Source organism: Alosa sapidissima, chromosome 8, assembly GCF_018492685.1.
Source record: "Alosa sapidissima isolate fAloSap1 chromosome 8, fAloSap1.pri, whole genome shotgun sequence".
Taxonomy (NCBI): domain Eukaryota; kingdom Metazoa; phylum Chordata; class Actinopteri; order Clupeiformes; family Clupeidae; genus Alosa; species Alosa sapidissima.
Window position 1 is genome coordinate 29,435,453 of NC_055964.1, and position 24,124 is coordinate 29,459,576.

Here is a 24,124-nt window from a genome sequence, read left to right on the forward strand (position 1 = left end):
CTGGTAGCATCACCTAGCAGTGTAACTCATGATGTCCTTCAGACCACCCCGAGTATACTTGGCTGATAGTACGTAGTTCACAGTAAAACACATGAGATGCTGCAGCATGAAGCTTTTATTTCACAGAGCAAAACACCTCTGACACGTTCCACAACATGAAGCTGGCACATCATTCGGTTTCCACAGCAACGAGCCAAATTCACCAGACCACTGGTGTCATAAAGACGTCAGTGTGTGTGTGTGTGTGTGTGTGAGAGTGTGTGACTGTGTTAGCGTATGTGTGTGGCTCACTGCATAAGGAGTTCAGAGACATCACAGATAGCTGCAAAGGCTAATAGGAATAACAACTCAGGCACGTTAATTTATCAATCAAAGACACCTCAAACATTGGATCAGACAATATGAACCTCTCCTGAGGTTCTGTAAGGCACGTCTTACACGCACGCACGCACACACACACACACACACACACACACACACACACACACACACAAAGGCTGAGGAGCAGAGAGAGGCAAGGCATCCTCCACTGATCAGCATCGACACTTAGCACTGGGGCAGATTGGCCAGAGGAGCAATGCAGGGGTGGCAGTGCAGATAAATAGGTCTGATTGATTGTGGCTGTAAACAAGAACTGGTAAATAAACAGTACACCAGCATTATAATGGCCACGCAGTCTAGAACAATAAGAGCCACGCAGTCTGATGCAGTTGGACACAGTTTGACACAGTCTCACACGGTTGGACAGTCTCACACAGTCACAGACACAGCTTGAGCCAGTTAAATCAAGTCCATGCTGAAGCTGTGACAGCCACAGGTCCCCTCACCGACTGACTACCAGCCACTGGCTCTTATCACATCACGCTGAGGGTTCACAGCAGTAGCTCTGATTGGTCCTCTCAGGCTACCGTAGTGGTGTCTGGAGGCGAGTCCTCAGCGAGGGGGGTGGCTGGGTCGGCAGCGGTCCCACCCCGGCCAGCGCTGCATGCTGCTCTCAGGAAGCAGGAAGTCTTTGAGGCGGTCAGGAAGCGGCAGCTGCTGGACTTTGGGCCCCAGGGGCCCTGGCAGCAGGCAGTGGCGCAGCAGCCTCCGGCAGAGCAGACGCAGGGGAGGAGGCCGCGACTCCTGCTCCCGCAGCCAGGCTCGGAGCTCCAGCACGGCCGCGTGGGGGGCCTGGGGGTGAGTCTCGGGGCGCCCTGGAGGCGTGGTGGTGTGAGTGTGGGGGGGCTCCAGAGGTGCGGGCAGGGGACAGCAGGCCTGAGCCAGCTCCAGCAGGGCCTCGGCCTGGGCCAGCAGGTCGGCAGTCCCCGCTGCGCCAGTGCTCTCCCGCAACGCCGCCTCAAGGCGCCCGAGCAGCAGCTGGCGCCCGGACCAGCAAGTGGCACCGTGGAGCGGGCACTGCAGGGCGACGCCCCTCTGCAGCAGCAGCAGCGCGAGCGGGAACAGCAGGTCAAAGTGCTCCAGGCATGTCTGCGTGAGGGAGGGCTCGGCCTCCTCCTGCTCCTCCTGTTGCTGCTGCTCTCCAGCGCCCCCTGGCTCCCCGGGGGTCCAGCTGCAGCTGGGGTCAGCACCGTGGTCCAGCAGCAGCTCGGTGACACGCAGGCAGAACTGGCCGATCTGTGCAGCGTCCTCCTCGGACCCGTCCAGCGCCTCCTTCACCAGGAACACCAGAGACGACATCACTGTCTCCTCATCGCTGGTGCGCGCATGCACACTGGCACCTGATCGATTGATCACACACACACACAGGGAGGGAGACAGATAGTGTGAGAGAGAGAGAGAGAGAGAGAGAGAGAGAGAGAGAGAGAGAGAGAGAGAGAGAGAGAGAGAGAGAGAGAGAGACAGCCATGTACAGGACATAAGCCCAACCCTTCACCCGGACACATGAGCATGCATGGATGGATGGATGGATGGATGGATGGATGGATGGATACGTTATTGATCCCCAAGGGGAAGTTCAAGAGAGAGCAGTACCTCCTTCAAGCAGCAGTCTGATGTTTTCCGTGTTGTTCACCGTGAGTCCATCACTGCTGGCCAGGGCATGGAGCAGAGCTGTTTTACCTGAGAGGAAAGACACGCATGATCATTAGTGCAGGCTATCCAAACCAGGACACAATACTACTGCAGTACTGCAATACACTGTATAGAGTGGAGGGGAGAGGTCAGGCAGAGTGACGAGGATGTTTTCTGGTCAGTGATTTCACGGACTCACCGTTCTTGTCGTGGGCATTGACGTTGGCTCCCAACGCCAGCAGCGTGCGCAGACACGGCAGCCTGTCGGCTTCCTCGCATGCCAGGTCTAGGGGGCTACTCTCATGAATCTGACACACACACACACAAATAGAAATACACACACAACATAATAGTCAATTATAAATTATATAAATTATAATAATAACAACACACACACTAATGTACAATGACACACAATTCACAGTTCAGAACTAGTCTAATGAGTCTCAGAGGGCGTTTTTGAACGTTCTTGAACCGGTTCTGTTCAGAACTCTTTGAAGCTCGGTGGTATCTAGTGAACCAGCCCACATTTCCACCAGTTTAGAACCGAACCATGGATGCATCATCAACAATGGGTGTTGCATGCAAAACAAAAGTTAATGAGATGCATAAACGGGAGAATGATATGAACAGTTGCCCCGTAAAAACGGCAGAAATTAGATTTTTAAAATGCTAGTTAACGTCTGCAGTGTACTCATGGCAACAGTTGATATGGACGGAAAACTCCCCTCTGAACAGTAAAGTGACATGCCCACTCCGGTTCACAGGAAAACAACTATTTTCTGGTTCAAGATCTAAACCAAGGTGCCACGGGCCTGGGTATAGTCCCACACACACACACACACACACAGCCCACTGAGGGTGTGGTCACACTGAACACACACACATGCAAATACACACTCCCAGAGCCCACTAAGGGTGTTGTCACATTGATAGACACAGGCACAGACACACACACACGCGCAAAACCACACTACCAGAGCCCACTAAGGGTGTCACATTGACACAGACACAAAGACACACATACACACACACACACACACACCCCACTGAGGGTGTGGTCACACTGAAACACACACACACATGCAAAACCACACTACCAGAGCCCACTGAGGGTGGGGTCACACACACACACAGCCTGAGCCCAATCGCTCTCAAACACACACACACTCCAAGAGTGAGTAGGGTGAGGGAGGGCCCTGTGTGAGGACTCATTCAGTCTCTCTTATGTATGTTGCATACATACATGCCCACACACACACGCAGACACACACGCACACAGACACACACACACGTCTGTGTGAGGACTCACTCGGTCTCTCTTGTCGATGTCGGCTCCATGCTGGACCAGCATGCGCACCATGAGGGGCCTGTTTCTCAGCACGGCTATGTGGAGCGGATTATAGTAGGACACAGGGTCTGGAGTGAGAGAGGAGAGGACAGGGAGGATGCTTATTGCATCAGTTCGAATTCTGATTTCCATAATCGATTTATTGTGCAGCCCTACCTTAACCTTCTTCATTAGAACCCTTCAGGCCCTTAACCCTCAATAGAACCCACCAGGCCCTTAACCCTCCACATCAGAACCTTTCAGGCCCTTAACCCTTGTCATTAGAACCCATTAGGCCCTTAACCCTCTTCATTAGAACCATTCAGGCCCTTAACCCTCATTAGAACCCACCAGGCCCTTAACCCTCCACATCAGAACCCTTCAGGCCCTTAACCCTTGTCATTAGAACCCATTAAGCCCTTAACCACTGCTAATTAGAACCGCTCAGGTCCTTCAGCCTTACCCTCAAAGTTAAGGTCGGCTCCGTGGCGCAGCAGAACCTCGGCTGCTCCGACCAGGCCCCGCTCCGCCACCTTGAACAGGGCGCAGCTGATGCCCTCCACGAACACGGCAGAGTGGGCCTCCCTCTTCAGAACCTCTTCCAGCGGCTCACACACACCCTGCCCTGCAGAGAGTCTGGAAAAGCATGCGCGTGTGCAGACACGCGCACACACACACACACACACACACACACACACACACAATCAATTAAAATCCAAATGTACACCCTAACATTAGTTTCTTTCAGCTTACAGTTGAAAGCCGCCCTGGTGCCAAGTCCTAATGAACACGGTAGAGTTGCCCATTCTAACCCTCCAAGTAAATTAACCTGTCTGCGTCTACACACTTATGGCAACAAGAAAACTCACCTGTCGGCATCGACCCCGTTCTCGTCCTGCAGTCCTACTGCACACAGAACAGAATCCACCAGCGGCTGGTACTCGTACACGATGCGCCTGAAGCCATGTAGGAAAGGCATCTCTGCTCTCTGGCCCACGGTCTCTTCTCTCTGCACGAAACAAATAGAACTCTCAACAGTCCATCTAGGGCTAGTCTTGTGTCAATCAGCCTCCAACAACATCTGGCAAAAAATTCAACGTACCGTCCGTAACGTTACTTCAACAATCAACACAGCTGTATGTTTGTGATTTAGCAGGTCACTTTGACACCTTGCACGCCATTCTCTTCTATTATGTCGATAATCCCACTCTGACTGACTGTTGGTTACTTTCACGATTTCATGTTTGTTGAGTAGGCTAGAAGCTAACTACCGTTGCAAGACGACTGTCTGTCGAAGTAGTAGCCTATATTATTGGAGTCGACCGACCTGTATTAGCTTTATGTTTTCTGCTGGGCTAGCTGGCGAGTGGCGAGAGCTACGGCGGTAACATCATGTTCAACATCATGATCAACCCCGTCAATGCCACTTCAAAGGAAATATGTCCACTAGGAAGAACGGTTAGCAGAAATAGAAAACAAGGTCTCGTTCCATACTAAACATGACATTATATATAAAAAAAAACATCTCACCCAATGTAAAACCGGAAGTAGCCCTTCCCACATGCTTTTTCTTCTTCTACGACTCCAGACAGTCTCTGCCGGGGACCTAACACTGTAGAAGCAGAAGAAGAATACATCATATATTATTGTGAGAAAATCAAATAAAACAAAACAAAACGTTTCATTCACTAGTTGTGCGCTGTCGAAATGAAAAACAACTGTACTACATCAAGTGTCAAAACTGCATTTTTTTTTGTTGAGAAAATAGTTGTTTAGGAAATGTAATTTTACACAAGAAAAAAAACTGCATTAGGCTTTCAAAGTACTGCATTTTACTCTATGCAATGATTTGGACACGAACATATAATTGTACTGCATTGATTGAAGCCTACTTTAGAAAACTTCGGTAGGCCTATTCTGCAATTTTCTGTTCCAGAAATGCAGTTACTTTTTGAAAGGGTGAACTGAATTAATTCAATGTTGGTGCGTCATATTGCACGTTCCAAACGATTTTCATAGAGAGATAACGTTCGTATTCATTAAGTAAGGGATAATGTATTATGTAATGTCCGCCGGTAATTATCAGAAAATAAGTCCGGACAGGGAGAACAGAACCCCGACGCGCAGCCGTTTTTTAACGCAAGATGGTGCTAAACGTCCATATTCGAACTTGCTTACGGGCCGTTGGTATGGTAGCCGAATTGAACGACCTAATATGTTTGAGTGACACTGATGCATATTTTGTGATTACGGAATATTAGGATGGTCTGGAATGTAGATATGCTGTCTCATTAAATCAAGTCTACGGCAAACCACTTCATCTGTACAGTCTACAGTCCAGCGCACTGGGTGAGCTGTTTTTTTAATTATATTGTTAACTTTTTCTGTGTTATTCAGATTTTAAAAAACTATGAAAAGAAGATCGACAGCCGTCTGGTGCCCAATTGCTTTTAGGCGTTGTGTGCATTAGCACGCCAAATCAACCAGTGCATCGAACTACTGCGACTTTAAACTTCGCCAGTCGGTGGAGCCACTATTAATCACGTCCAGTCTGGTCCCTCCCTTTCCTGCAGTAACTCGGGACAGAGCCACGGGAGTGGGTGAGACGGGAGAAACACAAGTGTTTGATAGCAGCGTAAATCTGGACATTAATCTAGTAGCTAACATTTAAAGTGAGAAAAGAGGATAACAATGCGACTGCAGCTACGATCAACCCACAAACCAGTCTCACAGCGGAAAAGATTCACTTTCTCACGGAATATTGTCAAAACTGATCTTCATTGGCGATCTGGTAGGTCTCAACGAGAGAAATGACTGTGAATATAACTTGCGTCAGAGGAAATTTTGTTTATGAAAAACATTCACCTTTTGTAAAATGAAGACTTTAGTTCTGGGAGTAAATCGTCTTTGACAGATACGTAATGCCTAAGTTGTTTTCATCTAAGATTTGGCAATGATGGGAATAGGACAGTCTTAGAGTTTGGCTTACTGAAAAACATGAATACATAAATTGCCTTGAACGGCTGCAAGCGACAGACAGTTTCTCGAGTTGCTTTACACCCTGAAGACATCCTGACACAACAAAAAACTTAATTGTACATGAAGGAAGGGAACTAATAGCTAATCTGCCAAAGCAGTGCACATGTTTTGTAGTTTATGAAAATCGGTCTCCTTTAGTTAGCAAACATGGTGGAGCCGATGGGCTTTGTGGAGGCATGGAGAGCGCAGTTCCCCGAGTCCAGTCCGCCGGCCATGGCGCTCAACTCGGTGGGGGACATCGAGCAAGAGCTGGATAAATGCAAGAGCTCCATCAAGCAGCTGGAGACGGAGGTGAACAAGGAGCGCTTCAGGATGATCTACCTGCAGACACTCCTGGCCAAGGAGAGGAAGAGCTACGATCGCCAGAGGTGGGGCTTCAAGCAGACGTCCCAGCTCAATGAGGAGGACCAGTCTCCAGCTCCTGAGGGCCTGTCATCCATAGACAGCAATGGGGGAAGGTGCTCCTCCACTGAGGAAGAGCGGCTCCCCTCCCAGCAGTCCCTAGATGACGAGACTCCCTTGGTCCAGCCCAGCAATGACCGACAATCTCACAGAGAGGTGAACGCCCAGAAGAGCACGGAGTCGTCATGGAGACCTGCACCTGTTCAGGAGCCAGAGGCTCCCCAGGACTCCTCCCCCCAAGAGCGTCTCGGGGTGGCAGCCCTGCGATCCAACTTCGAGCGCCTTAGGAAGGGGGACGCTCAGCCCATGGAGGTGAGGGGTCCACCCTGCACGGCGGGGGCAGATAAAACCTTCTATGTGAACATGGAATACCACCAGGAGCGTGGGCTGGTGAAGGTCAACAACCGAGACGTCTCCGACAAGATCAGCAGCCTGGGCTCCCAGGCCATGCTGATGGAGCGGCAGCAATCTCGGGCCTCCATGTCAGGCGGTCGGCCTGGAGGCCCGGGGAACAGCCGCAAACTAGTGACGCGTGGGCGACGCTCTGAGGTCAGCGCTGCCAGCCTGGACCACGAGTGTGAGGACCCGGAACTGAACGCCCGCTTCCTGAAGGACAACCTGCTGCGGCCGGACGAGGGCAGGGCTGAGGGTCCCCGGCAGGGCAGGCATCAGACGGAGAGCCAGCCCCAGTGCCAGCCTTACACCAGTGTGTACGTGGGGGGCCTGATGGGGGACGGGGAGGAGGTGGCCCTTACTTGGCCCCGGCGGTCGTGCTCCCCGCACAGTTTCGAGGACGGCTACACGCCGGACTGCAGCTCGAATGAGAACCTGACCTCCAGCGAGGAGGACTTCTCCTCCAGCCAGTCCAGCCGTGTGTCTCTCGGGCCCTTGGCCCCGCGATCCCTCCGGGACAAGAGCCGCTCACCCTCCCAGCAATCACTGGAGAGCAACAGCCCCCCCACCCCTCAGCCACAGCGGTGGCCGAAGCAGCCGGGTGTGCCACCCCGAGTGGCCACGCGCAAACCCAGCCGGACCTGGCCCAGTGACAGAGACTCCACCTCCAGTCGAACATCGCATGACAACAGTTACCATGGAGATCTGGGTAAGTGTACACAAGGCAAGTGGCTACTGTTAGCACTCATATGATATGTGATTTTATCTGTTTCTATTCACTTTATTCCGCGCGCAAACATGGGGGGTGCGCCATCTTTGTGTTTGAACTTCCCATTGAGCAGTATATCCATTGCGATACATTGAGATAGTAGAGTTCTATTGAGATGACTATCATACTGTATGTTATGGGTCAAGTTAGGAACTTTAGGATTTTGGTGATTTCCTTTCTGTAATACACCTGTCCTATCTGGAGTTAGGAGAACACTTAGGAGTTAGGAGCGGCTGTTCTGTAATGACTTTCTAAACATAGTTACCGTAATTACCAAACAGATCAGATAGGATTCGCGAGTGAGTTAGGAAGTTTCTGTAATAAGTGTTCTGAAGTAAGTGTTTTGGTTTTAACATTTTGGACAGAAAATAATCAGATAATGTATTGGGTTTTGGGTACAAATAAAGAAAGCACTCTAAGAACATATTATGACAATTATATTGACATGCTGTGCTGAGAATGGCCAGTCCATCTCTAAAATATATCTCCATAGGATACTGGAGGCAGAGACGAAGTCCACAGTTCCTTTACTTAAGTGAAAGTATAGATACACCTTGTCAAATATTACTCCAATACAAGTGAAAGTTGCTAAGTCAGATTTTTACTTAAGTTGAAGTAGAAGTACTTGCTTAAGTATTCAGAAGTACAAGTATTTATCCTTTATAATGTGTTGTAAAGTAATGTTTATTTGCCCATTAATAGGGTATACATCCTTTGGTCGGTCATAGGACTTGAACAGACCTTTAGTTCCTTACATCCAACAAAAATATTTTACCTATTTGTATAACTTTGCAACTGTTCGAATGGATGCAATAGTGTAATTTAAATAACTATTAATTATCTTGTTCACAAATTTAAAACATTTCCACTGCCAAATGCTAAACCGGATAACTTAATAATGAGTAGATTATTAATCGTTTAATGATGTAGGGTAAAGATATAGCTATGTGGTGAATGTCAGTGATTGTTTGATTTCATTCCAATTTCACAATGATCATGGAGGATAGTCTGGTTAACACCAGACCACATCTCAAATGTCAATTGCTAACAGGTTCATCTGGGTTCTCCCAGGCTACATGGAGGATGTTCTGATGAAAAATCTGTTGTCATTACCACAGCCAATTCATCCAAGTTCAAATTTAACTATTGAAAAAATGAACTTCAAGATGGTCTATTGCATTATTGCATTTGAAGAATCAAATGTGGTTAAAAGTAACGAGTACTTCTTGCTCATATTTCAAATGTAATGGAGTCAAAAGCACAATATTTGTCTTTCAAACATAGTTTAGTAAAAGTCTCAAGTTTTCAAAAATATTAATAGTAAAGTATCGATACTCAAAAATCATACTTGAGTACAGTAAACAAGTAAATGTACTTAGTTACTGTCCACCCGACTGGAGGCGATCGCCACATATCATCTGCTCACTCCGTAGAGGTGAAGGCGAAGTACAATCTTGCCATCTGATCTCCAGATGGCATTTTTTCGTTTCCTCCCAAGTTAACCTCTCGTTCCTCTGCCGTGCTATCCCAATGAAGCTAATTAGCCTGAACTAGCCGACGGGAATATTGAGCACAAGGCGGAAGAAAGTACATTTTTAAAATTGGGTGTGGCGGAATAAGGTGAACAGGGTCTGGTCAAGGGACAGCTGACGGTGTGTCCACGTTATTCAGCTCTGCTTCATGTTGCTATTCTGCCAAACAGAGAACACATCTTCGGTCCTGCGCTATAGACCTCTCCGGAATAAGTCCCGCCTCCGTAACTTCCGTATCCATCCAACTTCCGGGCGTCGAATGTCTATGGGAAATAACATGGCGTTTCGAAATATCATACCGGTAAAACATCTCTAGGTGGCGAAATAGAAAAAAATGGTGGGCCGATTGGCCTACACACTTCTGCCATCTAGTTTCCACTGGTTTTTTTTGATTGTCGGTGCCGTTAAAGTAGAAATATCAGTAAGAAGCACTAAGCTAACGCACGCTTCAGACTGTTCTGATCAAGGTCATGCAAAATAAAGCTATCGACTCAATACAGTTCAGCCTCTGATTCCTAGTCTGCTTATCATTATCTGTTATTTGTGAAAAAAAATCTTCGTCGGCAATTTCTTTCTTTTTCAAATATCTCAATAACAGCCAACAAACTCGCACAGTCAGACCAAAGTTAAGTCATGTTGAAAAGAGGCTGAACCTTGCAAACGATTTACATTTATAGACCACTGAAACCACGCATAAATCACACGTGAAAATGACCATCACATTAGGTTGTGACTGGGTTGTGAGCAAGATCTAACGCCCTCCTCCGCCCGTGTACATCGGAACTAGCTCCCGGTTAGCATTAATAATCGTTTACTACTTAAACGGCACCGACAATCAAAAAATCCAGTGGAAACTAGATGGCAGAAGTATGTAGGCCAATCGGCCCACCAGCTTTTTCTACTTTGTCACCTACACAGTTTGACAGGTAAGATCTTTCGCAACGCCATGTTATTTCCCATAGACATTTGACGACCGGAAGTTGGATGGATACGGAAGTTACGGAGGCGGGACTTATTCTGGAGAGGTCTATTGGGGTGTGGGGGAGTGTTTACAGTTTTTTACAATTGTTTACACACGTTTTCAAAACTCTGTGTCTATTTTTCAAAACTCTACACACAAAACCAACAATTGCTCACACAAAATGCAAAATGCCTCAAATCTCCAGCAAAATGACACACAACATTCAAAATGTCAAAAACACATCTTTAAAGCAAACATTCGCCTCACATTACAAACACTTTTGTCATAATATGGCATTTTGGATACATCATGTACACACTGTTGCTCAAAACCTAAAGCTCTTCTGTCTTAGGCTTTCTATATGTATTTTCATACAAGAGTGAAAGTTACGGTATCAACAAAGAGAAGTTGAAATACACAGTAAAAATGCAAGCAATATTGAAACCAAAAATAGTGATTTTTCCCAAAAAATATACTGTTGCGAATACAGTATTTTACAGCAAACAAGAAAACAAGACCACTAGATGTACATGGAGTCTTGAAAACACTGATTTAGTTTTTTTTCCAAAGACAAGTGTGTGTGTGTGTGTGTGTGTGGGGGGGGGGGGGGGGGGGGGGGTATGAGTACAGTATGTATTCATAGGCCTATAAACCCTTTCAACTGCAGAAACAAACAATTCTACAGTAAGCGTTCCTAAGGCATTTCTGGAGGCACAGAAAAATGTATTGAGCTAATGGTACTGTAACATGGGGACAAACAAAAATGGAGTAAAAAGACAAATTTTACATAAAGTCAACTTTTTGTAGAACATTACTGTAAGCTAAAGTCCGATTACTGTAATATTCAAAGTATCTGCATTGGTTCTGAATATTTCAACCGGAAATCCTCTAGGAGCAGATTGAAAGGGTCTATACCTATATAGAGAGTATATCATAGACCTATACTAAGGCGATGATTGGATGGTGTTCAGTAAATGAAATAGTGTTTGCACATGTGAAGAGAAAGAGTAAAGCACTGGTGATTTAGTGTGTTTGAAGAACGAAATCAAGTTACTTCCTGTTAGATTTTTGTGTGTTAGGTAGAAAATTGTGTGGGGTGTTTTGCAAAATGTGTTTTAGTCAATTGAAAACTGAGTCAAACACTGAGAATTAGTGTATGGTTTTGCAGATTTGGTGTCAGGTTATGATGTTTGGAGGACATGTTTAGAAAATTGTGTGACAAGCAAAGATTTAGTGTGTAAGCAGTTGAAAAAAACTGTAAGTGATGGTGGTGGCACCAGTGAGCTGAGGTTAGTTCAGGTTGCTTTAGTGATATAGGAGATTTTGGCTGAGGCTATCTTAGCCAGTGGTGGAATGTAACGAAGTACAAATACTTCGTTACTGTACTTAAGTAAATTTTCCACGTATTTGTACCTACTTTACTTGAGTAAAATTTATAGTGCATACTTTTGACTTTTACTTTGTTACATTTTACAGCAATTATCTGTACTTTTACTCCGCTACATTTCTACAACACCATCGTTCCTTTTTATGATACATTTTATGATCAGTTTTTTTTTTCTCTCTGACAAACACGTTTGTTTTACCGGGGGGTTGCTACCAAAGATTCTGGAGCGCTACGTGCATTCTTAGAAACATAAGCTTCTAGTCTAGACCAGGCAAAGCGTGAGCTTGTAGCCATCTGCATTCGGTAGGCTATATTCACCAGACCCATGGCTACACTGTACATGCAACTGTGTTCTGTGCCTTTCTCTGTCTGTTATCTGCAGGGTTAGGGCCTCCTCTCCGATGAGATTGCTATCCGCGGATCAGCGAAGTTACAGGCTATGCCCATGCTTCTGTCACACGTCTGATCATTTGCGGCACAAATGAATGGTAGACTATTAATGAACCGGTGGCCGGAAAAAACGTAACATTTTCCAGATTAGGAAATATTCCTTAATTGTGTGTGATTAAATAAAGATGCATAGCCTACAATTGGGGGGTAGTAACGTGAGCGCTCATTCAATGTCTATGCGTCTGCGCAAGTGAAACTGAACTTAATCATAAAGACACCTTTCTCAGCAACTTTTCTGTTCGGTCAGCATAATTGGCATTACGATCCACCCGACGTTTCCCTTGTCTACCCCGTTAAACTTCAGGCTCTCGTGTTTTGCTGAATGATATTACTCAGCAGATCACCCTAGTAGATAACCAGAATTACAGTCTCTAGAATTGTAGGTCAGAATGTAAACTGGGCCACAGATGGTAAGCACAATTGCATTAACTTAAAACTATCTAGTCGAGTATTACCTAAAACTAGCTTAATTAAAATGCCACAGCCCATACTGATTTTTCCTTTTAGAATATAGATATTAAGAGAATAAATCATTATGCAAATACTTTTACTTTTAATACTTAAAGTACATTTAAAAGCAGGTACTTTTTACTTTTACTTAAGTAGGGTTGTCATTGTGGTACTTTTACTTTTACTAAAGTAAATATTTCTCTGTGTATTTGTACTTTTACTTAAGTACTGAGGTTCAGTACTTCCTCCACCACTGATCTTAGCGATATGATGTTAGCAGAGACTCTACTAGAAACACATGGCTGGACTGGCTGGAGGAGAAGTCCTTCTCGCTAGATGTCAGGTTCTCATTGTAGCTGTCCTTGAAGCTGTGTGAGACTGTGTTGGTGGTTTTAGTTGAGGCTGTGCCAGTGAGGCAATAGGGAGGGAAAGTGAAAACTAGCGCCCCAAGTGGTTGCGTTCCTATCGAAGAGCAGCTCCAATGTTAAAGGAGAATTCCGGTGTGATATTGACCTAAAGTGTATTGAAACATGATACCGAGTGTGAACGTATGTCTCATAGCCCATCTCGACTTGTCCCCTGCACTCCAAAATCTGGCGCTAGTTAGCCGATGCTACCAACAACTTTTTCAGTAGTGGTGCTTCGGCATCGGGCTAGCCATGCAAATAAATCACTGTTTTACACCCATTTACGAGGCTCAATGTATCTCCACACTTCATTGGTAGACTTCCTAGGGCCCTGACATTTAAAACGAGACATTGAGAACTTTGAAAAAGCACTGGTAGTTTACTTACAAGACGATTTATACAGACAGTATCTTCACGAAGTTTAACGTTTGCAGCCATCTTGAATTTAGTCACGATAAGTCGAGCAACGAGTAAGAATGAACAGGTATGATAAGGGATCAGATTCCAAAAATAATTCAGTGGAAATGCATGGATTCCAGTTTCTTCCAGTAGCAGCAACTGGAATCCATGCATTTCCACTGAATTATTTTTGGAATCTGATCCCTTATCATAGCTGTTCATTCTTACTCGTTGCTCGACTTATCGTGACTAAATTCAAGATGGCTGCAAACGCTAAACTTCGTGAAGATACTGTCTGTATAAATCGTCTTGTAAGTAAACTACCAGTGCTTTTTCAAAGTTCTCAATGTCTCGTTTTAAATGTCAGGGCCCTCGGAAGTCTACCAATGAAGTGTGGAGATACATTGAGCCTCTTAAATGGGTGTAAAACAGTGATTTATTTGCATGGCTAGCCCGATGCCGAAGCACCACTATTGAAAAAGATGTTGGTAGCATCGGCTAACTAGCGCCAGATTTTGGAGTGCAGGGGACAAGCCGAGATGGGCTATGAGACATACGTTCACACTCGGTATCATGTTTCGATACACTTTAGGTCAATATCACACCGGAATTCTCCTTTAAGTCCCATAGACCTATTTTTAAAAAAATATTGTGAAGCCAAATCAGCGATGTTATCCACCAAAAATATTTTCAGTGTCTATACAGTAATAATATTCTAACTGTGAAAATGTCAGACCCTATTTCGCCTTATTTAAGAAAATCGAAATTGCTCCTTTTGTTTCATAAACGAACTACAAAAGAAGTCACGTGACTTTACCCTTCAACGTTACTCACGGCAGCATGGTTTGTTTATTAGCCTGGTTAGCATTGACACTTAACACTTACAGCTAGCTCTTCATGTGAGTAGAAGCACAACACCAGTTATCCTGACATAAAGGTTATCACCACGCGGTTTACATCACGTTCCGTTATTACAAAAATATGTTAAGCCAGTTAAGCAAATTGCGTATTGATCAGTTAGAGATTAAGCGCCCAAACATGTGACGTCACATGCAGCTGTAGTTCCTTATCACCGTGTTACGACAAAAACTCAAAACAATTAAACTGATCCTAAAAATAAGGTATGACCACTTGAAGCAATAGAGGTGACCCCAGTGCCTAACATATGGAAGGCATTAAATTAAGATCCCAATGTGCACCGAGATATATTTTTTCTAAAAAAAAATCCCATCCACTCCGCTAAACTCTAGGAACGCAACCACTAGATGGCGATGAGATTACTTTCCCTCCCTATGTTAGTGGTTTTAGTGATGTTAGCCGAGGCTGTGCTAGTGGTTTTAGTGATGTTAGCCGAGGCTGTGCTAGTGGTTTTGTGATAGCTGATAGCTCAGGCAGCTCACTGCGCCGGGATTAGTGTGTGCTTCACCTCACTGTGTGTACACTGTGTGCTGTGTGTGTTTCACTAATTCACGAATTGGGATTAATTCAGAGACCAAATTTCCCTCACGGTACTCAAAAGAGTACATATACTTATACTTAGGTTCTCATTGGAGCTGCAGTCTGGCGTGTAGCCGTCCTTAAGCTCTGTGAGACTGTGTTGGTGATGATAGCTGAAGCTAGTGATGTTATCTGAAACTGTGTTAGTGATGTTACAGTATCTGAGGCTGTGCTAGTGATGTTATCTAAAGCTGTGTTAGTGATGGTAGCTAAGACTGTGTTATTGATGTTAGCTAAGGCAATGTTGGAGGCCATGGATGCCCTGGGGCATCTGAGCCACGGTGCTGCCCACCCTTGGTGTTTATGTGTCAGCAGACATCAATGTAGTTGCCCCTGCACTGGGCTAATTGCCTTAAAGGGGTCAGATGGCGTGCTGGGCTTCGCAGGGCCTTTGTTAGTGGGGGCAGGGAGGGCTGTGAGCTGCTCCCATCATGAAGGGGGAGACGTCCGCACGAACAGCCTCATTGGCTCTCTGGTGTCTGCCACAGGACCAGCACTAATGCCCTCAGGATCCATGATGGGTCACAAAAGGGAGACCTACTCACTGTGGACACCATGCAGCCAGCCAGCAGTAGCTTGTTGTGATGTTGGTGATGGTGGCAATGTTGTTGTTGTTGTTGTTGTTGTTGTGTTTCTCTGTGTGTACAGTGTTGGCACCACATACAGCAGAGAGCTCAGCTCAGGTCAGCAGAGGAATCGTGTAGCTACAGCATGCGGTAGCCACAGAGGAATGGTGTAGGACATGTGGTAGCCAGAGCTGAAGTGTTTCTGGTAGCTGTTAAATGCACTTATTTAGTCTTTAAACAGCATACCTCTAGTATTTAAGCAACACTTCTTTAAACAACGCTGTTTTAGGCTTTAAACACTTCTTTAGTCTTAGAACAGCTTTAGACTAAATCTTCCATGAATTGTTCTATAATCCTTTATTGTCAGTCATCTGGAGGCCTGTGGGCCCGTCTGTAAGTCCCCCTCTTAGTTATTATGACTGCCGCGCAGCGAAGCGGCGGTCATATAGTTTTAGTCAGAATTTTTTCTTTTTTTTTTTTTCTTTTTTGCATGTCCAAATTTCCGTCAAGGATTTCCGGGACACTGTAAGACCGGGGTACACGAAACTTGGTGGGCATGTAACCCCACATGGATAGCATGGAACCGTCTTTTTTCGTTTTGATCTGTAGCCCCCCCGCTGGACTGGACCCCCCGAAAGGAGGGTAGGGCAGACACAGTTTTCTGTGAATATCTTGAGAACCGTAGGGCCTAGGATGACCAATTTTTTGCGTATGTTTGCCTCCAGGGGTCATGTAAACCCATTCCATATGCACACATGTGCATAAACAGATACACACGCACACACATACATTCACAGTAATCCTACGTATGACACATACTCACACAGTAGACATATATATGCATGCATGCACATGCACACACACAGGCACATAAACAGGCAAACATACAAGCACAAGCACATGCACATGCACGCACACACACCCACCCACCCACCCACACACACATAAACATAAACATGTACATGCACACATGCACACAGTTCAAGAATTTATCAGAATTATGAACAGGCAAGATGGGGGTGGGGTTGTATAAAATGTATTTTACATGTGAAATCTATGAACTAATCATGTTTTGGTACTTATTGTCTAGCAGATACCAGTGAGAATTGAGTGTGCATAATGCAATTCAGTGAGACAGTTAGAATCATATATGCCTTTCAGCGTGACTTATTTTTGTGGAAAACATGTGCTGGACTGGGCGGCGGTCATATTTTGTACCGCTCTGCGGTACATCTAGTTCAGTATAAGTGTTATTAGTATTGCCATGTTAGAGAAACACACATTCCAGGGCAAAGTTCAGGTAAGGTTAAAGGCCAGCTGTATACCTTCTTTTGAGGTTCACGTTCGTGTTTAGTTTTACTGGTTAACTCCAGCTACAGTTCAGTTTTATGCTAGCCTGACTTCATGGGCATTGTTTGGGGCTACATCGGCTTCCCAGTAAAGTCCAGTAAAGTCCAATTCTAACCTGATATCAAGGGAAATGTCAGGCTCAAGAGAAAGGCCAGTATAATGGAGCAAAACGCCTGTTTGACAAGCTCTTCTGAGGGGAACATTTGTGATGTGTCTCTGATGGGCTTGAATGTGAAGCTCTCTGCAGCAGCAGATGGGATGCTGGTCTAAGCCTGGCTGCTGTTATGCAAGAGCATGCTGGGAAACGCGCACACAGCACACAGCACGCGGGCCACGGCCAGTGGAATAATCGGCATGAGAACAGAGCGGATCGCTTGCTGGGATTCCGTCCACGGGGCAGATGACGCGTAAATCCAGGGGATTGAAATCAAGCATGCCTGTGTCACGCTGGCCACTCGGTGACCCCCCCCCCCCAACACACACACACACACACACACAATGTGCAGGGCTGTGGGTGGAAATACTCTCTCATGGAGGGGCTGGCAGAAGGGCACAGCAATCTGATGACCGCTATCACAGTTAGTGATGACAAACTATCTGTCAGAGGTACACTAATGACAGACATAGTCTGACAACTATAGTAATGACAGCTGTCATACATGGTGATGACTAACTATCTCACTGAGGTTCTAATGACAACAACCACATTAAGTGATAACTAACTATCTGAATAAGGTACTATTGACAGCAACTATATATAACTATATGACTAAACTGTGATTGGGCAGATGTGCTGAGCAGTGTTTAGAGGAGTGGCCTGTAGGTGGCCTCTCTGCCCACATAGGGTGGCAGTGTGTGTGAGTGTCTGTGTGTGTGTGTAGAGCAAGCAGGGTGATGGCCCAGCAGGACAGTACATCTGTCACACAGGGACACTCTCTAGTTTGGATCAACAAACACACACACACACACACACACACACACACACACACACACACACACACACACACACACACACTAGCCAGCCAAGTAGATTATCAGTAAAAAGCCCAGCCTGAGATTTATTCCCCATTTTCATGATGTCAGACTGGCTCTGTGCACATGGCCAGCTCAGGATTTATGATGATGCCTCAGTACCAACAAGCAGCAACCTCGTGTCCATCAGGACAGCATGACTCAGCTGGGGAGGGCTGGAGGAATCAAAAGCATCTGTAATAGCGCTGCCTCCCCCTCGTAATCCATGAGTATTTTGGAAGCTCGAGTGCATTTAATGGATGCAACTGAGAGGATGAGAGAGCTCTGGGAAGCCCTGGTGACAGACAGGACGCCAGGCCAGAGGTGGCCCGAACGAGGCCCCTGGTGATGCATCCAGGCCATTGATTGCAAATGGTGTCCAGTGTGTCTGGGCCATGAGATCATTTTGCTATTTTCCTCTCCTGCCTCCCCTGAGACTACAGCAGGTCAATGGAACTGCATCAGCAGCTCTGTCAGAGACCTCTGGGCTGTTTGAGCAGGAAGTGCAGCTCTGTCATAGAGCTCTGGGCTGTTTGAGCAGGAAGTGCAGCTCTGTCATAAAGCTCTGGGCTGTTTGAGTTGAGCAGGAAGTGCAGCTCATCCATAGAGGACAATGTTAGTGTAGTGGCTAAGAAGCTGGGTTAGCGTGCAGTAACCTGAAAGTCAGGGGTTCGATTGTTGCATTTGACTGTTGTGCCCTTGAGTAAGGCACTTAACCCTGAGTTGCTCCAAGGAGACTGGACCTATTAATTAATTAGTAATTAACAGTGGACTGAGCAGGATTCTGGATTTGTCTCTGCTGCTACCTGTCTCTTCCTCCTTGAGCAGCAAGTGGACCAGTCCCCCTCCAGGACTAACACTGTGTGTGTGCTGTCAGGGGAAGAATATAGCAATTAGAGTGTGTGTGTGTGTGTGAGAGAGTGAGAGAGAGAGAGAGAAAAAGAGACTGAGAGTGTGTTTGTGTGCTGTCCAAGTTTAGCAGTTAGAGTGTATCTGCAGTGTGTGTGTGCTGTCAGGGGCAGAGGGTAGCTGTGTCATCAGGGACAAAGTATAGTGGTGTGTGTGTGTGAGTGCGTACCTTCAAGGTTTAAGTGTAGCAATCTGTGTGTGTGTGTGTGTGTGTGTAGTGGTGTTTCTATGCTGATGCGCTGTTACATTGATCCTGTCAGTGCGGAGGCCCCTCCACAGCTCATTAACAGATGTAGGCTAATGATGTTCCACTTTAGTTCTGTAGTGTGGCTGGCCGGCACAGTTACGGGAGATGGTTTTAGACGTGCGAGGACACACACACACACACACACACACACACACACACACACACACACACACACACACACACACACACAGAGGCAGCGTGAGATCGGGGGTCCCAAAGATAACATTTCAGGTTTAGCTACACACACACTCACACATACACACACACTCACACACCACTACACACAGCACTCAGAGGTCAGGAGTGTGTTTCTTCTTGGTCGGAAGATGTGTGTGTGTGTGTGTGTTAAAGTGTGAAGTTGGAATTCCAACTCAGAAAGTCTGAGTTACCCACCTCACAAACCCTGTTTAGTCCATTTTTATCCAAAGTTCTTTAGTCCTGTTCTGTTTTCACGCCAAGACCAATGGAAACCTTCAACAACACAGAACGAAACTTAGATGCTTAGTGTATGATCAAAGGAATGACCACCTCTGGGAAAGATGATTCACACACACACACACACACACACACACACACATGCATTCACACACGCGTTCACTGTATTTCAACATTCCAAGACTGCCTGAGGTTGTAAAATGATCTGCTCCTTTTTGGAATGTACCTGTTCTGTACCTGCACACAGACTTACATAAACACACACATGATCCACACAAAAAGTGTATATGCTCGTGTCATGATGTTGTGTGGTGTGTGTGTGTGTGTGTGTGTGTGTGTGTGTGTGTGTGTGTGTGTGTGTGTGTCGGTATATTTCTGAACATATTCTTTGAGAACTCAGTCTTTCTCAGACACACACACACACACACACACACACACACACACAGCACAGCACAGTGGAAACAGCCGTGGGGGTGGATGTGTGTTTTAAAGAGGATGTGTCATATGGTTTACACAGGAGCTGAAACCCCCCCTGTTGACACTGTGTGTGTGTGTGTGTGTGTGTGTGTGTAAGGAAGCGGAGGGGGCTGCAGAGCTGCTTTAGAGGGGCTCCTTAGATCAGCAACCCTGGAGTTTTATGAGTTAAATGTACGAGTCAGCGTGTGTGTGTGTGTGTGTGTGTGTTTTATCACGTGTCTGTCTGTCTGTGTGTAATACAAATAGAGAAATACCAGTTTCTGGTTTATGCCATTCAAAAAGTAGGAAATAAATGCCAACTCACTCTAACTTGTGGTCAGTGGAGGGACTCATCCACTGGCTGGGCCTGGGACACACAAAACTGAACATCCACAAACCAAAGGCCAAACAGCTGGCGATGTGCTGCTCCTCCTCCACATCAGCAGGCTGGGGAACTTTCTCTACCCTCGCAACTGGACGTCCTGAATTAAATATTGAGCTGCTTAAATAGGCTGGACTATTCGGAAAGTTTAACGGCGAATTAAATAAATATAAAATGTCTATGTGTGTGATTGGGTGTGGCTGACTGTCCATGAATGTGTGTGTGTATGTATGTGTTAGTGTGTGTGTGTGTGTGTGTGTGTGTATGTATGTATGTGTTTGTGTGTGTATGTATGTATGTGTTTGTGTGTGTGTGTGTGTGTGTGCACGTGTGTGTTTCTGTGTGTGGTGACCACACACTCCTTTGAAGGCACAGATTGGAGTGATTAGAGGTGTTTGATGTGTGTGGCGGCATACTGCACTGCTGCTGTTATGAGCTATTTAAACTAGTTAATGGGTAGGTACACACACACACACACACATACACACTCCTAAACCAGCTGATGAGTGGGTGCACACACACAGACTTTGTTTTCTTGTGTTAAAAACTCTTAGTATGTTTTATATCTTCAAAATAGCCTCTGTTTACCTTAATGACGTCTTTGCACACTATTGGCATCATCATTAGTTTGAAATGGTCATGAGATGGTCCTCTCTGCTTCTACATTAACATGAGTGAACAAAAAGCAGCCAGCAAGTGCTCACTTTGTATGGAAATTCCTTCAGGACTGTTGGAAAATTATTCCCAGTATAACTCAAGGTGTTTGAGAGAACATGAGTATTTGAAGAGTGCCGCAAGGGCGTAGCAAACTGTGTTTGCTATCTAAGAGTATTGGGGGCACAGTATAGTGCAAGTGAAGTATACTCAGAGTATAGCTTTAGTACAGCGTGTGAGGAGTATATAGTGGAATATAGCTTCAGTATTCTAAATGAAATACAGTGGTAGTATCAGACTATAATTTAGGTGTGATAGGTGGGTTGCACCAACAAGGATTAAATTAATGAAGGTTTAGGCTTAATCAAGGATTTGTAGCTCTAGGTTTAATTTTGAGCTATGTTGCACCACTTAATTTTAAGCATGGTTTAACAAATCCACAATTAAAACCTTAATCTGTGACGAAAACCTTGACTGCTCCACGGTGGGTTGCACCAACAAGGATTAAGTTTTAACCTGCACCAAACTTTAAACCTAGTTTAAAGATAATCAGGTCACTGCCATGTTTAATTGCGTACAATACATGATTTTTTTGTATTTAATCTTATTTCAGATTGCTTGTTAAATCGGTACCTCCTTGAAAATTCCTCAATCATAAAACAACATTTTTTAAATCTGAGTTTAAAGCAGTTAAGCAACAGGATTAAAATGAATCCAGGTGTATGTGATCATTTAAACCAAGATTAAAAGGATCACTGTAACAATTTTTTGGAATTGTGTATAAATGTAAACCTGATTATTTTTAAACTAGGTTTAAAGTTTGGTGTAGCTGGATTAATGGAGAAACCTTGATTTAATCCAGGTTCAAACCTAATCCTTGTTGGCACAACACACCCATAATGTATGAAGAGATGAAGCCACTAAGCTATTTGTTTCTCTCCTCAATCTCTCGATAACCAGCCTACAGATACAATCTATTACTGTCTGTGTGTGTTTGTGTGGATGGGGTGCGTTGCTATCTCCTTTTAACACCTCACCACTCATTTCCAGTTTTGGAAGAGATCGATGCGCTGGACTCAGGCAGGGTCCTTCAGTCAGAGCACTGAACTGCTCTACAGTCACAGGCCTCAGCAATCATAACCACTTCAGATCTATAACTACAACCACCCAACTCATCCAGACCAACCACTTCAGATCTATAACTATATAACCACCCAACTCATCCAGACCAACCACTTCAGATCTATAACTACAGTATAACCACAGCCATTCAGACCAACCACTTCATATCTATAACTATAACTACACCCATTCAGACCAACCACTTCAGATCTATAACTATAACTACACCCATTCAGACCAACCACTTCAGATATATAACTATAACTACACCCATTCAGACCAACCACTTCAGATCTATAACTATAACTATAACTACACCCATCCAGACCAACCACTTCAGATCTATAACTATAACTACACCCATTCAGACCAACCACTTCAGATATATAACTATAACTATAACTATAACTACACCCATTCAGACCAACCACTTCAGATCTATAACTATAACTATAACTACACCCATCCAGACCAACCACTTCAGATCTATAACTATAACTATAACTACACCCATTCAGACCAACCACTTCAGATATATAACTATAACTACACCCATTCAGACCAACCACTTCAGATCTATAACTATAACTATAACTACACCCATTCAGACCAACCACTTCAGATATATAACTATAACTACACCCATTCAGACCAACCACTTCAGATCTATAACTATAACTATAACTACACCCATCCAGACCAACCACTTCAGATCTATAACTATAACTACACCCATTCAGACCAACCACTTCAGATCTATAACTATAACTATAACTACACCCATCCAGACCAACCACTTCAGATCTATAACTATAACTACACCCATTCAGACCAACCACTTCAGATATATAACTATAACTATAACTACACCCATTCAGACCAACCACTTCAGATATATAACTATAACTACACCCATTCAGACCAACCACTTCAGATCTATAACTATAACTATAACTACACCCATCCAGACCAACCACTTCAGATATATAACTATAACTACACCCATTCAGACCAACCACTTCAGATCTATAACTATAACTATAACTACACCCATCCAGACCAACCACTTCAGATCTATAACTATAACTACACCCATTCAGACCAACCACTTCAGATATATAACTATAACTATAACTACACCCATTCAGACCAACCACTTCAGATCTATAACTATAACTATAACTACACCCATCCAGACCAACCACTTCAGATCTATAACTATAACTATAACTATAACTATAACTACACCCATTCAGACCAACCACTTCAGATATATAACTATAACTACACCCATTCAGACCAACCACTTCAGATCTATAACTATAACTATAACTACACCCATTCAGACCAACCACTTCAGATATATAACTATAACTACACCCATTCAGACCAACCACTTCAGATCTATAACTATAACTATAACTACACCCATTCAGACCAACCACTTCAGATATATAACTATAACTACACCCATTCAGACCAACCACTTCAGATCTATAACTATAACTATAACTACACCCATCCAGACCAACCACTTCAGATCTATAACTATAACTACACCCATTCAGACCAACCACTTCAGATCTATAACTATAACTATAACTACACCCATCCAGACCAACCACTTCAGATCTATAACTATAACTACACCCATTCAGACCAACCACTTCAGATATATAACTATAACTATAACTACACCCATTCAGACCAACCACTTCAGATATATAACTATAACTACACCCATTCAGACCAACCACTTCAGATCTATAACTATAACTATAACTACACCCATCCAGACCAACCACTTCAGATATATAACTATAACTACACCCATTCAGACCAACCACTTCAGATCTATAACTATAACTATAACTACACCCATCCAGACCAACCACTTCAGATCTATAACTATAACTACACCCATTCAGACCAACCACTTCAGATATATAACTATAACTATAAC

At 44.7% G+C, this 24,124-nt stretch overlaps 3 protein-coding genes across 5 annotated transcripts in view; 2 read left to right on the top strand and 1 right to left on the bottom strand.

Annotated features, from left to right (window-relative positions):
- Positions 1–24,124, top strand: part of LOC121714945 (tripartite motif-containing protein 16-like) — a 1,397,702-nt gene that overhangs the window by 221,813 nt on the left and 1,151,765 nt on the right. The gene's annotated exons all lie outside the window — the stretch shown is intronic.
- On the bottom strand, positions 98–4,955 carry asb6 (ankyrin repeat and SOCS box containing 6). Of its 2 annotated transcripts, none has more exons than XM_042100230.1 (7): positions 4,874–4,955; positions 4,213–4,352; positions 3,807–3,979; positions 3,326–3,432; positions 2,213–2,321; positions 1,975–2,061; positions 98–1,721 (listed from the first exon to the last, which is right to left on the bottom strand). In XM_042100230.1, the coding sequence occupies exons 1-7, from the start codon at positions 4,904–4,906 to the stop codon at positions 934–936; spliced, it is 1,437 nt and encodes a 478-aa protein (XP_041956164.1). In that variant the 5' UTR covers positions 4,907–4,955; the 3' UTR covers positions 98–933. The 2 variants fall into 2 exon arrangements, with proteins under 2 accessions (XP_041956164.1, XP_041956165.1); XM_042100231.1 differs by lacking the exon at positions 4,874–4,955 and adding an exon at positions 4,446–4,867.
- The window catches only part of si:dkey-91m11.5 (PH_BCR_vertebrate and RhoGAP_Bcr domain-containing protein), a 47,579-nt gene continuing 28,989 nt past the window's right edge, over positions 5,535–24,124 (top strand). Inside the window, exon 1 of the mRNA XM_042100160.1 lies at positions 5,535–7,886. Within this exon, the coding sequence (XP_041956094.1) occupies positions 6,530–7,886 (1,357 nt within the window). The 5' untranslated portion in view covers positions 5,535–6,529. The remainder of the gene's footprint in view (positions 7,887–24,124) is intronic.

Excerpts from the sequence above, each read along its gene's own strand:
- asb6 (XM_042100230.1), bottom strand. The coding sequence starts at position 4,906 with ATGTGGGAAGGGCTACTTCCGGTTTTACATTGG. Across the intron at positions 2,322-3,325 it reads ACATCGACAAGAGAGACCGA|ATTCATGAGAGTAGCCCCCT; the intron begins GTGAGTCCTCAC and ends TGTGTGTGTCAG. Across the intron at positions 2,062-2,212 it reads CAATGCCCACGACAAGAACG|GTAAAACAGCTCTGCTCCAT; the intron begins GTGAGTCCGTGA and ends CTTTCCTCTCAG.